The sequence below is a fragment of the Felis catus genome, chromosome E2 (assembly GCF_018350175.1).
Source record: "Felis catus isolate Fca126 chromosome E2, F.catus_Fca126_mat1.0, whole genome shotgun sequence".
NCBI classification, from domain to species: Eukaryota; Metazoa; Chordata; class Mammalia; order Carnivora; family Felidae; genus Felis; species Felis catus.
The window spans coordinates 4733760-4746275 of record NC_058382.1 but is presented as its reverse complement, the minus strand read 5'-3'; the positions used below and the strand labels follow the sequence as shown (position 1 = coordinate 4746275).

The 12516-nt window shown below is 42.2% G+C and overlaps 1 protein-coding gene across 6 annotated transcripts in view; it reads left to right on the top strand.

The window, feature by feature from the left end:
• Window positions 1-12516, top strand: part of LOC101086687 (putative protein ZNF720) — a 257450-nt gene that overhangs the window by 61721 nt on the left and 183213 nt on the right. For all 6 annotated transcript variants that reach the window (XM_045047161.1, XM_045047160.1, XM_045047164.1 and 3 more), the window contains exon 3: window positions 10622-10775. In XM_045047161.1, the coding sequence (XP_044903096.1) occupies window positions 10761-10775 (15 nt within the window). In that variant the 5' untranslated portion in view covers window positions 10622-10760. The remainder of the gene's footprint in view (window positions 1-10621; window positions 10776-12516) is intronic.

Below are 12516 nucleotides of genomic sequence, written 5' to 3'. Positions count from 1 at the left end.
TGAGCATGAAGCCTGATTAAGATTCTCTCTCTCTCTCCCTCTGCCTTTCTCCCCGACTCACTTGCTCTCTCACTCAAGAAAAGTTCAACTGATTTACAACTACCAAGTAGATTAAAAATGTAATAAACAAACTCCCAAAAAGGAAAAGTCCTGTGCCAATGACTTCACTAGATAATTCATAGAAACATTTAATGACAAAGTACTTGAAATCTCCTCAAGCATTTCCAGGGAGTGAAAAGAAAGATTATGAAAAGACTCTGTCATACCAGCATTTACAGGTTATGAAAGGCAAAGGAAAATGCTACAAATATAGAAGAATACAAACTACTACCTGTGGGGAGTACTCACACAAAGTCCACGATAAAACACAGCAAAGTGGGGCGCCTGGGTGGCTCAGTTGGTTAAGCGTCTGACTCTTGACTTCAGCTAAGGTCATGATCTCAGGGTCGTGAGATTGAGCCTTGTGCTCAACTCATTGCAAACCGCAGAGCGTGCATAGGATTCTCTGTCTTCCTCTCTCTACCCCTCCCCCTCTCACTCTCTGTCTCTGTCTCTGTCTCTCAAAATAAATAAACTTTTAAAAAAACAAGGAAATTGAATCAAAAGCGCATTTTACCAAGGGTAAAATCCATTCTGTAGAATCAAGCAAACAAAAGCCTTTTAATTTTTTTTTATATATGAAATTTATTGACAAATTGGTTTCCATACAACACCCAGTGTTCATCCCAAAAGGTGCCCTCCTCAATACCCATCACCCACCCTCTCCTCCCTCCCACCCCCCATCAACCCTCAGTTTGTTCTCAGTTTTTAACAGTCTCTTATGCTTTGGCTCTCTCCCACTCTAACCTCTTTTTTTTTTTTCCTTCCCCTCCCCCATGGGTTCCTGTTAAGTTTCTCAGGATCCACATAAGAGTGAAACCATATGGTATCTGTCTTTCTCTGTATGGCTTATTTCACTTAGCATCACACTCTCCAGTTCCATCCACGTTGCTACAAAAGGCCATATTTCATTTTTTCTCATTGCCACGTAGTACTCCATTGTGTATATAAACCACAATTTCTTTATCCATTCATCAGTTGATGGACATTTAGGCTCTTTCCATAATTTGGCTATTGTTGAGAGTGCTGCTATGAACATTGGGGTACAAGTGGCCCTATGCATCAGTACTCCTGTATCCCTTGGATAAATTCCTAGCAGTGCTACTGCTGGGTCATAGGGTAGGTCTATTTTTAATTTTCTGAGGAACCTCCACACTGCTTTCCAGAGCGGCTGCACCAATTTGCATTCCCACCAACAGTGCAAGAGGGTTCCCGTTTCTCCACATCCTCTCCAGCATCTAGAGTCTCCTGATTTGTTCATTTTGGCCACTCTGACTGGCGTGAGGTGATACCTGAGTGTGGTTTTGATTTGTAAGCATGAATAGACACTTCTCTAAAGAAGACATCCAGATGGCCAACAGGCACATGAAAAGATGTTCAGCGTCGCTCCTTATCAGGGAAATACAAAGCCTTTTTAATTTTTAAAAAAATGTTTATATCTTTATTTAGAGAGAGAGAATATGCACACACATGAGGGCAGGGTAGTGGCAGAAAGAGGGAGAGAAAATCCTAATCAGGCTCCATGCTTTCAGTACAGAGCCTGACAGGGGTTCAACCTCAGGAACACTGAGATCATGATGTGAGATGAAATCAAGAGTGGGAGGCTTAACCGACTGAGCCACCCAAGTGCCCCAAGCAAAACCCTTTCATTTTTTTTTTTTTACATTTATTTATTTTTGAGAAAGAGAGTGAGACAACGCGTGAGCAGGGGAGGGGTAGAGAGAGAAGGAGACACAGAATCTGAAGCAGGCTCCAGGCTCTGACCAAGCGGTCAGCTCACAGCCTGATGTGGGGCTCGAACCCACAAACTGTGAGATCATGACCTGAGCTGAAGTCAGACTCTCAACAGACTGAGCCAACCAGGCGCCCCAGAACCCTTTCATTTCTAAATAAACACCATCAAAGTTGAAAACTAGGCTAACAGTCACTTTACAAAAAAATATTTATGCTTAAATCCAGATATATTCTGAGGAAAATAGAAAAAAAATAGTTATTAATTTATTGTGAAGTAAAATTACATTTATGATTAAGATTTTTTTCTAAATGTAAAAATTTTACTAATTATCTGTCTCATAGCTCATAAAGCACATGACCAAGTTACAACTTTGATCTAATAAATCAGAAATGAATCTCTTATATAAGTACTCAGAAAGTGAAAACATAGCAAAGTTACAGGAACTTCATATAACACAAAATATGAAAATGATAAAATTATTAAGAAAGAAGGTAACCATTGAGAATAATAGGCTGCAAGTTCTAAGTTCTAAATATTCTAGTTTACCTATGGCATTAATTTAGTTATGAATGTTAGGATAAACAAATTATTTCACCATTGAGAAATGGGACACACAGATTGGAAATTTCTTATTTTAGTTCATACAAAGAAAAATGAACTTCTGATGTGAAATAAAGGATAAGATTTTCTCATTTTAGGAAGGTGCTTTGTTATCTGATGAAATTACTGAATCTCAATTTGGTACAATTAAGATTAAAGCCTCAGTAACATTGGAAAGCATAAAACAGAAATTATGTGATACTTGTCTCCAGTGTTCCTGGGATTTGGACCCCAGCCCCCGCTTCCCCCAGTATGCCCACCACTACCCTGAGACACTTCTCACAGGAGGCAGAGAAATTGGAAATATCTTAGCATAGAGTTCTTCAGAAGTACAGAAAATTCCCCAGGGCCCTCAAAGCAATGGAGAAGTTTTCAGGGTATTGTGGCCCTCACTGTGGATGTGATGGACCACCAGTGGGCTGAAGGAGAATCCTTAGAGAGTGTAAGAGCATGATTTGTTAGAAAACAGATGTCCCACTGTGAGAGGGAGAGACATAAAACTAGGCTTCTCAAACTAATTTCCATTCAAGGAGCCTACTTGAACCACATTTTAAGGTCTATCTTTCTACTTGCTATTTGGACCTCACCTCTGTCATTTGCTTCATTCATTCCCACCTACCTGGGTGTGAGGCTACTGTCTCCTTTCTCTTCACATCCCAGAGCTCCCTCTGTCGTTCCAAAAAAAAAAAAAATGACCAGGTCTGTTTTTGAAACAATAGACCTGATTATCAGAAAAAAGGAATCTAAGTATTGCTGAAAATTCTACCTTTCAACCCAGTATTGTACTCAGTAGAGAAGAGAGGACATTGTAGAATTCTAGAAAATGATTTCACAAAAGCTGTTGCCCAACAACCCCTTATTAATATGCAGGAGGGATTTGCAGTGTTCAGATCTTGACCTCCACTTCCAAGTACTACCACTACAGTAATGAGTAGCAAATGGAGATTAAGTGGGCAATACCATTTTATGCCAGTCAATGTTTACAATTACCAGTAAACTACAGAAATTATGATCTTACATTAAAGAAGGGGAATCTACAGCTGAGAAGGAAACACCGTGAAGATTTTTCTCTACATCTACAAACCCCTACTTTCCCTTACTGCAGGGATCTGAATCTCAGTCATGCAAAGAGGAAGCTTCCAAGAGACAGTCTTCAAAGGAAGGAACAAAACCCTGAGTGTGGTTTGGGAAGTCTGGAAGGAGTTATCCTCACCCAAGAAGAGGAGGTGTCCATAGGTCTCTAACATCACATCCCTGTACAGTTCCCCATGACTGGTTCAGGCATCCCCACTCCTCCTGAGAGAATTCTATGGCCACATCCCTGAAGGTCAACAGTCCCTGCAATAAAAATGACAGTTACCAAGTGGCCATAGGCTGCATTCATAATGGTACCCAAGATGAAACAGGGAGTTAATGTCACCAGCTAGACACCAAGACCTGACCTTCACTGTTTACCTGCTTGTACCCACTGACCATAGTCCCACATATAATCTCTTCATTCCACCTTATCTTTTACTTCGGGCAAAACACCCTATGGGAACAGCCTCCTGTGATGAAAACAGAAACTATACAAAAGTAATGTCTTCTCAGAGAAAGAGCTTATACACATCCAGTTTGAGCTCAACTCCTGACTCACATCTTTTTCCCAAACTCTGTCTTCACATTATATTTTAGCTCTGAAGAACAGAGGTCAGTTTTCAACAACAGAATGAATGTGTATAAGAAGAAAACATTTTCCTTCATCTGTTCTCTATTCTTTGGCCAGTCTAACGATTAAACTGACATCAGGCAAGTTCAAAAGAGAGAAAAAAAATAATTTCTTGATTATGGGAACCTCAAAGATTTGAGGCTCAAAGACAGGCAATCGATGCTTATATGCCATTTGGAATGAAGGAGAAGGGGGTAGGGCTTTACATCTCAAGAAGGACTAACTACATCTACATTCAATGAAAAAGAAAAGAGCAAATGTTTATCAAACATGTTTGCACTGCCAGGCAGATAACATTTTATAAATGATTCATCGCTGGGGGCACCTGAATGTCTCAGTCAGTTAAGTGTCCCTCCTTGGCTTAGGTCATGAACTAGCAGCTGGTTAGTTTGAGCCCCACATCAGGCTCTCTGCTGTCAGCACAGGGCCCACTTCAGATCCTCTGTCTCCCTATCTGCTCCAACCCTGCTCGTTCTCTGTCTCTCTCTCTCAAAATAAATCAATAAACTTTACAATAAATAAAAATTAAGTGTTCATCTCTGCTATTAAACCCTTCCTAGTAGATGTCCTTCACCTAATTTATTCTTGGCATATGTATCAGCCTCAGAAAAGAAGGACATTTTTCCATTGCCAGCAACTTAACATTGCCATTGCTAGAGGATATTTTGTTAAGTTAAATAAGCCACATACAGAAAAAAATATATACTGTATGAAATCACATACATGCAAATCTTTAAAAAGGCAAAATTATTAAAGATTAGCAAGTTTGTTGCCAGGGGCTGAGGATGGGGGAAATGTTTAGATGTTGGTCAAATGGCAAAAAGCACTACTAATGCAGGATGTGTGAGCAGTGAATGTTTACACCTCGGTGAGTGTGCTTAATACTAGTGTATTGTACCCTTGAGATTTGCTAAGAGAGGCTATTGGAAGTGTTCTCAACACACACATGTACACACACACACGTATTAACAATGGTAGATGAGGGATATGTTTATTGGATAGATTGTGGTAATGACTTTGTAAGCAGGACCCAAGGGTACAGGAGCACCTGGTTCCAGTGGCCCCAGACAGACCCAGTTCTGCCACTCATGGCTGACCAAATCCAAGGGCAAGACAGAGGACTTTTGCTGCCTCAATTTTGACCTCAAACTTCCTCACTGGGTTCCTTCCAGCTTGTTTCCTGGCTCAGGAGGAAGACCCTGAGGACAAAGTATCCCTCAGGGGAACTGGAACTACCCCTCACGCCTCAAAGACTGCCCTGAGCCAGAAAGACCCCACCCTAGACTGACTCCTAGACAATGACAGACTTCACTGTCTACCTGCAGGTCCTGACTCCTTTTGCCCCTCCACCCACCTCTCCCCTTTTCCCTTCCATAAACCTGGAAGTGTATCCAGCACTTTGGAGACAGTCCTTGAGACGTTATTCAGCCATCTTTGCAGTGTCAGCCTCCCTGAAATAACTTCCTCTCGTGTTTCGCCACCTCTCATCTCTCTGCCTTTGGATTTTGTCAGTGGTAAGTGGCCAAACCCGATCTGTGCGGGACCCCTGGAGTCGGCAAGAACACCGGCGAGATGAATGGTGATAAAACAAGAAGGAGATTTTCTTCACGGAGGCCAACACTGAGAAGAGAGGTGACCAACATCTCAAACACTGTCCCCAACCTGCTGAAAATCCTTCCAGGTTTATATAAAGAAAATGTAGGACGAAGGCTGGTTGTGCATGAAGGTGGTGAAGGTCAGGCCAATCACTGCACTGCTGTCAGTCATGTGGGGTCTTGCTGGCTCAGGGCAGTCCCTGTTGCTGGAGGGGGTAGTTTCCTTTCCCATCCTGGGGTGCTTTCCCTGCTGGGGTTTCTTCCTGAGCTAAATGCTGACCTGGAGAGAAGAATGGAATCAGTTAGAAAGTACAGACAAGGTCAAAAGAGAGACAGTTGAAGGCACTGCTGGGTCCTCTTTCCATTTCACAAAGTCTGTGTATATTAACTATTTAAAGCTTGAAACTTCTAGATGTTCAGAAATGGAAAGCAGGGTGATGAATGGGTTGGCTCCTGAAACTCCCATGGAGCAAGAATGTCCTATCCCCTTTTGGGGGTGTCAGAATTCCTGTCCCTTTCCAGTTGTTCAGGCTGAACTAAGAAATTGACATGAGACTGGGTGGCTCAGTTGGTTGAGCATGTCTTGGTTTTGTTTGTGAGATCAGGGATTGTGAGATCAAGCCGCACATCAGGCTCTGCTCTGACAGCACAGAGCCTGTTTGGGATTCTCTTTGTCCCTCTCTCTCTGCCCCTCCCTGGTTCTCACTTGCTCTCTCTCTCTCTCTCTCTCTCTCTCTCTCTCTGTCTCCCATTCTCTCTCTCTCAAAATCAATAAACTAACATTTTTAAGAAAATTGAGACTGGCAAAGACTATCCTTGTAAGCTCTTTCTTTTCAAAAGAGTCAATTGACATCAAAGCTCAATATAGACCAAGTGAACTTCAGCACATCTATCCATTTCAGTTCCTTAGCCTGGAAATGTCTATTCATTATTGACTACCACCAGCTTTCTTTTTATATGTATCAGCTGACACATCCGCCTGCATTTTCTTCTGTCCTAGGCAGTTCACTGTTACACTTATGACTGAAAACACTTAAAAATGCTAATGGATTTCCTTGAGCATTTCATCTATCAAGACGTCAACATTTCTCCTAGGACACAAGGCACAATGTTTACCACTTGATCTGCAATGTCTGCATTCCCTAAAACCTAGCTTTCCCTATAGCTTCACCTGTGGTCAGTTGCATTACAATTCAGAAAAAATTTCCCTTAGCCCTGTTTCTTGAAGGACCTTCTAACCTTTAAACTGTCTTTGTGCAACAGTTTTCAAACTCCACATGCAGATAAATTGGAAAACTATAATGTAGCATATTGAAAGATACACATTCAAAGATAATTTCTAGTGTTTCTTCATTATTACAGGAAAAACTTATATTACTGCTAAGACTCTGGCCTTTTTGCCGGAACCATTAACAAAATATTTGTAGAGCTGCTTATATGATAATTATGAAAGGTTTTATTTTATGCCTGTAATTTATTATTTTTTGCTAGATAGATTACATTTTTTCTTAGTTTATTTTAATTAATTTATTTTGAGAGAGAGAGAGACTTCCAGCACAAGAAGGGGAGGGGACAGGGAAGGGAAGACAGAATCCCAAGCAGGCACCACGTCATCAGTGCACAGCCTGAATGGGGCTGAACCTCAAACCGTGAAATCACCTTAGCCAAGATCAAGACTCAGAGGCTTAACTGCCTTGGGCCACACAGGCATCCCTAGAATACATTACTTTATTCATGATTTTACTTACAACGTCACTGACATGTAATTGAACATAACACTCCTGGAGACATGAATATATAAATGACTGACAGGAAGAACAACAGACTACATTTTTCTCATGAGATGGGGGAGTTTGGGTATAAAGTTTACAAAGATGCTCCCTAGGACAAGGATGCTTGGGGTAGCTGTTATTTCAGGAGACAATCTACTTGTGGTACTACTCCTATCAATAGGTTGGCCCCTCAGCTTGCACATGCATAGCAGGAAAACCATAAATGAGTCCTAAACACAAAATATCTGAGGTGTGAGGATCATCATCCTGTCTAGAGGATGTGCGAGTCTGCAAAAGAAGTCTTAGGAAATTTAGGAAGAGTAAAATCATACAAGTATCTTATTTTGGCCACCATGGACAGAAACTAAGTTATTCTTTGCTTTTAATGTGTATTTATTTGAGCGACAGAGAGTGAACATGTGTGAGTGGTGGAGGGGGGAGAGAGGCTCCATACTCACTGTGGAGCCCCATGTGGAGCTTGACACATGCCCATTAGATCAAGACCTGAGCAAAATCAAGTTAGAAACTCCACAACTGAAGCACCCAAGCACCTCCAATTCCATTTTTAGTAATTTTAAAACCTCATCTACTGTTCTCCTGAATGGCAGCTGCACCATTTTGCATTCCCACCTACAAACAACAGGGTTCCCCTTCTCTTCATCCTTGCCGATACCTGTGGTTTCTTGTGTTGTTAATTTTACCCATTCTGACAGGTGGAAAGTGATATCAGTGTTTTGGTTTGTGTTTCCCTGATGATGAGTGATGTTGAGCATCTTTTCATGTGTCCTTTAGTCATCTGGATATCTTGTTTGAAAAAGTGTCTATTCATGTCTTTTGACCATTTCTTAACTGGGTTGCTTGTTTTTTTGAGTGTTGACTTTGAGAAGTTTTTTTTTTTTTATAGATTTAGACTTTTAATTCAAGTCTCAATTACTATGTCATCCCCATCTTTCCAAATGATAGGGTTAAGTTTGTCCTTTTTTGGTAAAGCACATACACTTTGAGCTATAAGAGAGAATTTTGGAATCGAATTTCAGCAAAAACCAAACAGTCCCAGAAAGCCTCAGAATTGGTACTTAGTTGTAGATTTTTGATTTTCAGGATGCGTTGAAACCTAGTCCTTGTTCTGACAGCAAGTGCCTTAAATATCCATGCTGGTTTTGAGCAAACTGCAATTTTTCTTTGGACACTTGATGTCTCTTTAAAAACCATGAGTTTTCACAGGTGTATGCTGGTGTCATGCAAAGAATCTTGAGAAGGGGAGCAGAGAACAAAATTATACGCATACTATAACAGAGGAGAGCCTGCAGAAAACTTACTATCATCCAATATAGCCTTAAGATTGTCACCTATAGGATGGACCCTCTGTGGAACCCTGACGCATTACTGCCCAGGTGTATTGCCTTTCCTCCCAAATAAAGGAAAAGATACTGGCTATCCATATCAAATGGACTATTTTTAAAAGGACTACATGGGCCAGTTTCAGGGAAAAATTGGTCTTCAGTAGGAATCGATGTCACTAGTGCATGAATGTTGGGAACAACAGGATACAGACAGATAACGTTATTTATTGCTCAGGGGTCCTAATCAAACTTCCATCCTCAGCCTTCGGGTTTTCTCACAGGTAAAATAGGGGTGATAAAAGGACTGGAACTACTCCCCTCTTAATATAATCTTCCCTTGCCAGGACTCTCCTTCCCAGGAATCCCCTTCACCCTAGGACCCCTCCTCCTCCCCAAAGGAGCTCCTCCACCCCCTGCGCTCTGCCCCCCCAATCCAGTCTACCATGGTACTGGGTCCTGTCCTTCATTGCAGCAGTGGCCAAATATTTCTCGAGCATGACCATTGATCTAGGGCCTGAGTTTTATAATCCACTATTATGTGTTTGATGCCCGGTTGCATTTCTTTACTTATAGGGTAATGATTAATTCTAGACAAAGACTTTGAGGGATCTATGTGAAACTTGATGCGTGATGCACTGTGGATCGTGCCAATATCACTTGAACATTTTCATCACAAGATGGTTGTCAGGTGATCCAATAGGACTAAATGATCAGTTCCACTAACCTCACCTGAAGTGCCATCACAGACAGACCATAGAAAACACGTTGAAATATCATTTATCTCCTCTTGTTTCCAAATGTGGTTACTACTGTCAAATTCTAGATTTTCCCACTTTTTGGGGAAAAGAAATCCTGGCATGACATTTCCCAAAGAAATCTCAGTCCAGTGAATGAATTGGGGCAGATGAACTAAGGAGAAATGGGTGTGTAATGTTCAAAAGGCCTAGACACAAAGGAAAAAAGTTAATAGACAGGGACCCATTGCTATGTATTGAAGACCTATATTCTTTGAATTGTTTTAGTTCTCTGAGGCAGGGGCTGCTGGTAGCATTGGGTTGGAATACTAAGAGTGTAGCTCAGATGTCAATAAGGACAGAGACAAGTTTATTCCCAGGGAACAGAGTAGTTTCTCCAAGCCAGTTGACAGGGAGGACTAGGAAGATGCCTGTGGTTTTTGGAGCCCGGTCATTGGGAATTAGGAAGACATGGAAAAGGTTGGCTAAAGAGCTCAAGGTGTGTTTGGCTCTTAAATTTGTCGCTCTCTTTTTTCCAATATCCAGAAACTCTGATCAGAGAAGAAGAAATGGGTTTAAATCTGAATAATAACCATAGCCTTCCTTAGTCCTCCCAATGTTTCCCAATGGGATCGCGTGTGGAGTTTCAAAACCGACCCTTGCTGTTGGCCCCCTCCTTAGATTCTGTCGATTGTTGTGGTGGGAAACAACAGTGTTGACTTAATTAAGTGCTCCAGGTGATTCTCCCTGAGGCCAGAGTCAGTCGGCAAGGCTTCCCATTAATTTATGAGATTTGAGTGTAGGCTTTTGCTCAAGGAGAGGTAATCGGGTCTCGTCTACATGAGTGTCAGAGGATTAGGTCTGCGCAGCACACTCTTCCTATGCTGTAGCAGAATTTGTGGGTGTCTGAGGGAGTGGAAGCCACTGGAACTATAGAAGGAAAACTCAGAGATTGGGCACCAAATACGTAGTCTCCGTTTCTGAAAAGCTCCTGACACAAAAAACTAGGAAGTTTTGTCCTTCTGCATTTCACAGTCCCGCCTGCCAGTGAGCACTTTTCTTTTGAAGACGTTCTGTTGGTGCCTTTAAGGGCATTTTCTCCTGATGCAGCTGTGATTTCTCCACCAATACCTTCTGAGAAAGAAATCTAGAGGACAAGGGGAAAGAAGAAGAAATGGCCAGCTCTCAGGTAAGCCTGGTGTTCCAGGTCGGAGGCCGTGTCATCTTTTCCCCTTAAAATTCCATGCATTTAGAAATCGCATATGTTGGTTTCTCTGTGTTTGGTGTTTCTGCCTGATGTTTTCACCAAAGCTTTACAACCTTCTCAGGAACGATACTCAAGGTTAGGTCTTTAGAACTCTTACCCCCTATAAGCAGGAATCTTCTCTGTATTCTCAAACAAGGCTTTCACTAGGATGTCAACACTTGTCACTTTGAGGTAAAGTCCTGCAAATATTGCAAATAATCCCTTTAGGACAGACCCAAAGGGGAAGGTGTTGAGTCCAAGATTCCTGTTGCTGATGGGGTTTGGTGGTGGGATTTCAGTCGAGGAGAACTGTTCCCCTTTAGTTCCCCATTTAGTACCTCTCTGTAGAGCAGGATTAAGAAAATGAAAAATACAAGGCCCCCAGTATCTTAGGAGTCCTCTTAAGCATATGGGAATCCTTCTGGAGACCTCCCTTTTGCCTTTCCCTCCCCCGGCTGCATAGTCACTCTTCACAACCCCACTGTGGATCTTGGTGCCCACAGGTCCTCTCTTTGTGTTATAATAAAATGACCTTTTTGTACCAAATAATAAATGCAAAAAAACACAGGATGGATATGAGGCCTGAGTAACTTGAAAGTTAAAAAATCGGGGGGGGGGGGGAAACAGTTTTGGTGTAAAATGTGAAAAAGATACTCTGTTTAAAATATACTAGACATTACAGGACAGGGAAACAGCCATCTAAAAGTGGTGTTTCTCCCATTCAGATGGGGCTCCCAAATACGGGCCGATGATCCTGTGGAAGCTGAGGGCATCAGAGGTGAAAATAATTCACGTGTGGCAGAATAAGACATTAGATTTATGAACACACCTCAAGGGAGTGGTGGGAAGGACAGCAGAGGAGAGGCTCCTGCCTTGAGGCAGTGACTTGGGGCTAATTTTGCAGGGGGAAGATGTGTATGTATGGTAACTTATGGAATTTTCCCTCATGTGGTAATTCTGCCTGGGTTGTAATGGGTTACAAATGGGTTGTAAGTACCCATTTGTTAGTTCGTTAGGGCCTATAGATATTTTAAGGCAGGTCACCTGTTGGGCCTGCCTCTCTTCAGCCAGGTGGTCCCTGTGGACTCCTTTACTACCTGGTGCTCAAGCCTGTTTGCCTCAAAGCAGCCTCTACTGAAAGTATATGTGATTGAAGTTTGTATAAATCCACTGTATTCTCTCATAATTAGACTGACAATCAGATTTACTGTTTGGGGGCCAACAGAACACACCAGGGATCATGTGTCCTTTGGTATGTCTTAGGCACTGATACCAATTTGTTTCCTTACACTTCGTGTTCACTTCTTTATAAATTTTTTTTTCAACGTTTATTTATTTTTGGGACAGAGAGAGACAGAGCATGGGGAGGGGCAGAGAGAGAGGGAGACACAGAATCGGAAACAGGCTCCAGGCTCTGAGCCATCAGCCCAGAGCCTGACGCGGGGCTCGAACTCCCGGACCGCGAGATCGTGACCTGGCTGAAGTCGGACGCTCAACCGACTGCGCCACCCAGGCGCCCCCCGTGTTCACTTCTTTAACTGGCCTGGTTCACTCTGCCAGATTTCTCCCCTATAACGTTGATCTTTCCCCCCCATCTTTGCTAAGGATCTTAGATTTACTGAGTGATGTGCAGAAGCATCACATTTCAGCTGGAAACTTCTTTCTTCTGGGTTTCTCTTTGCTT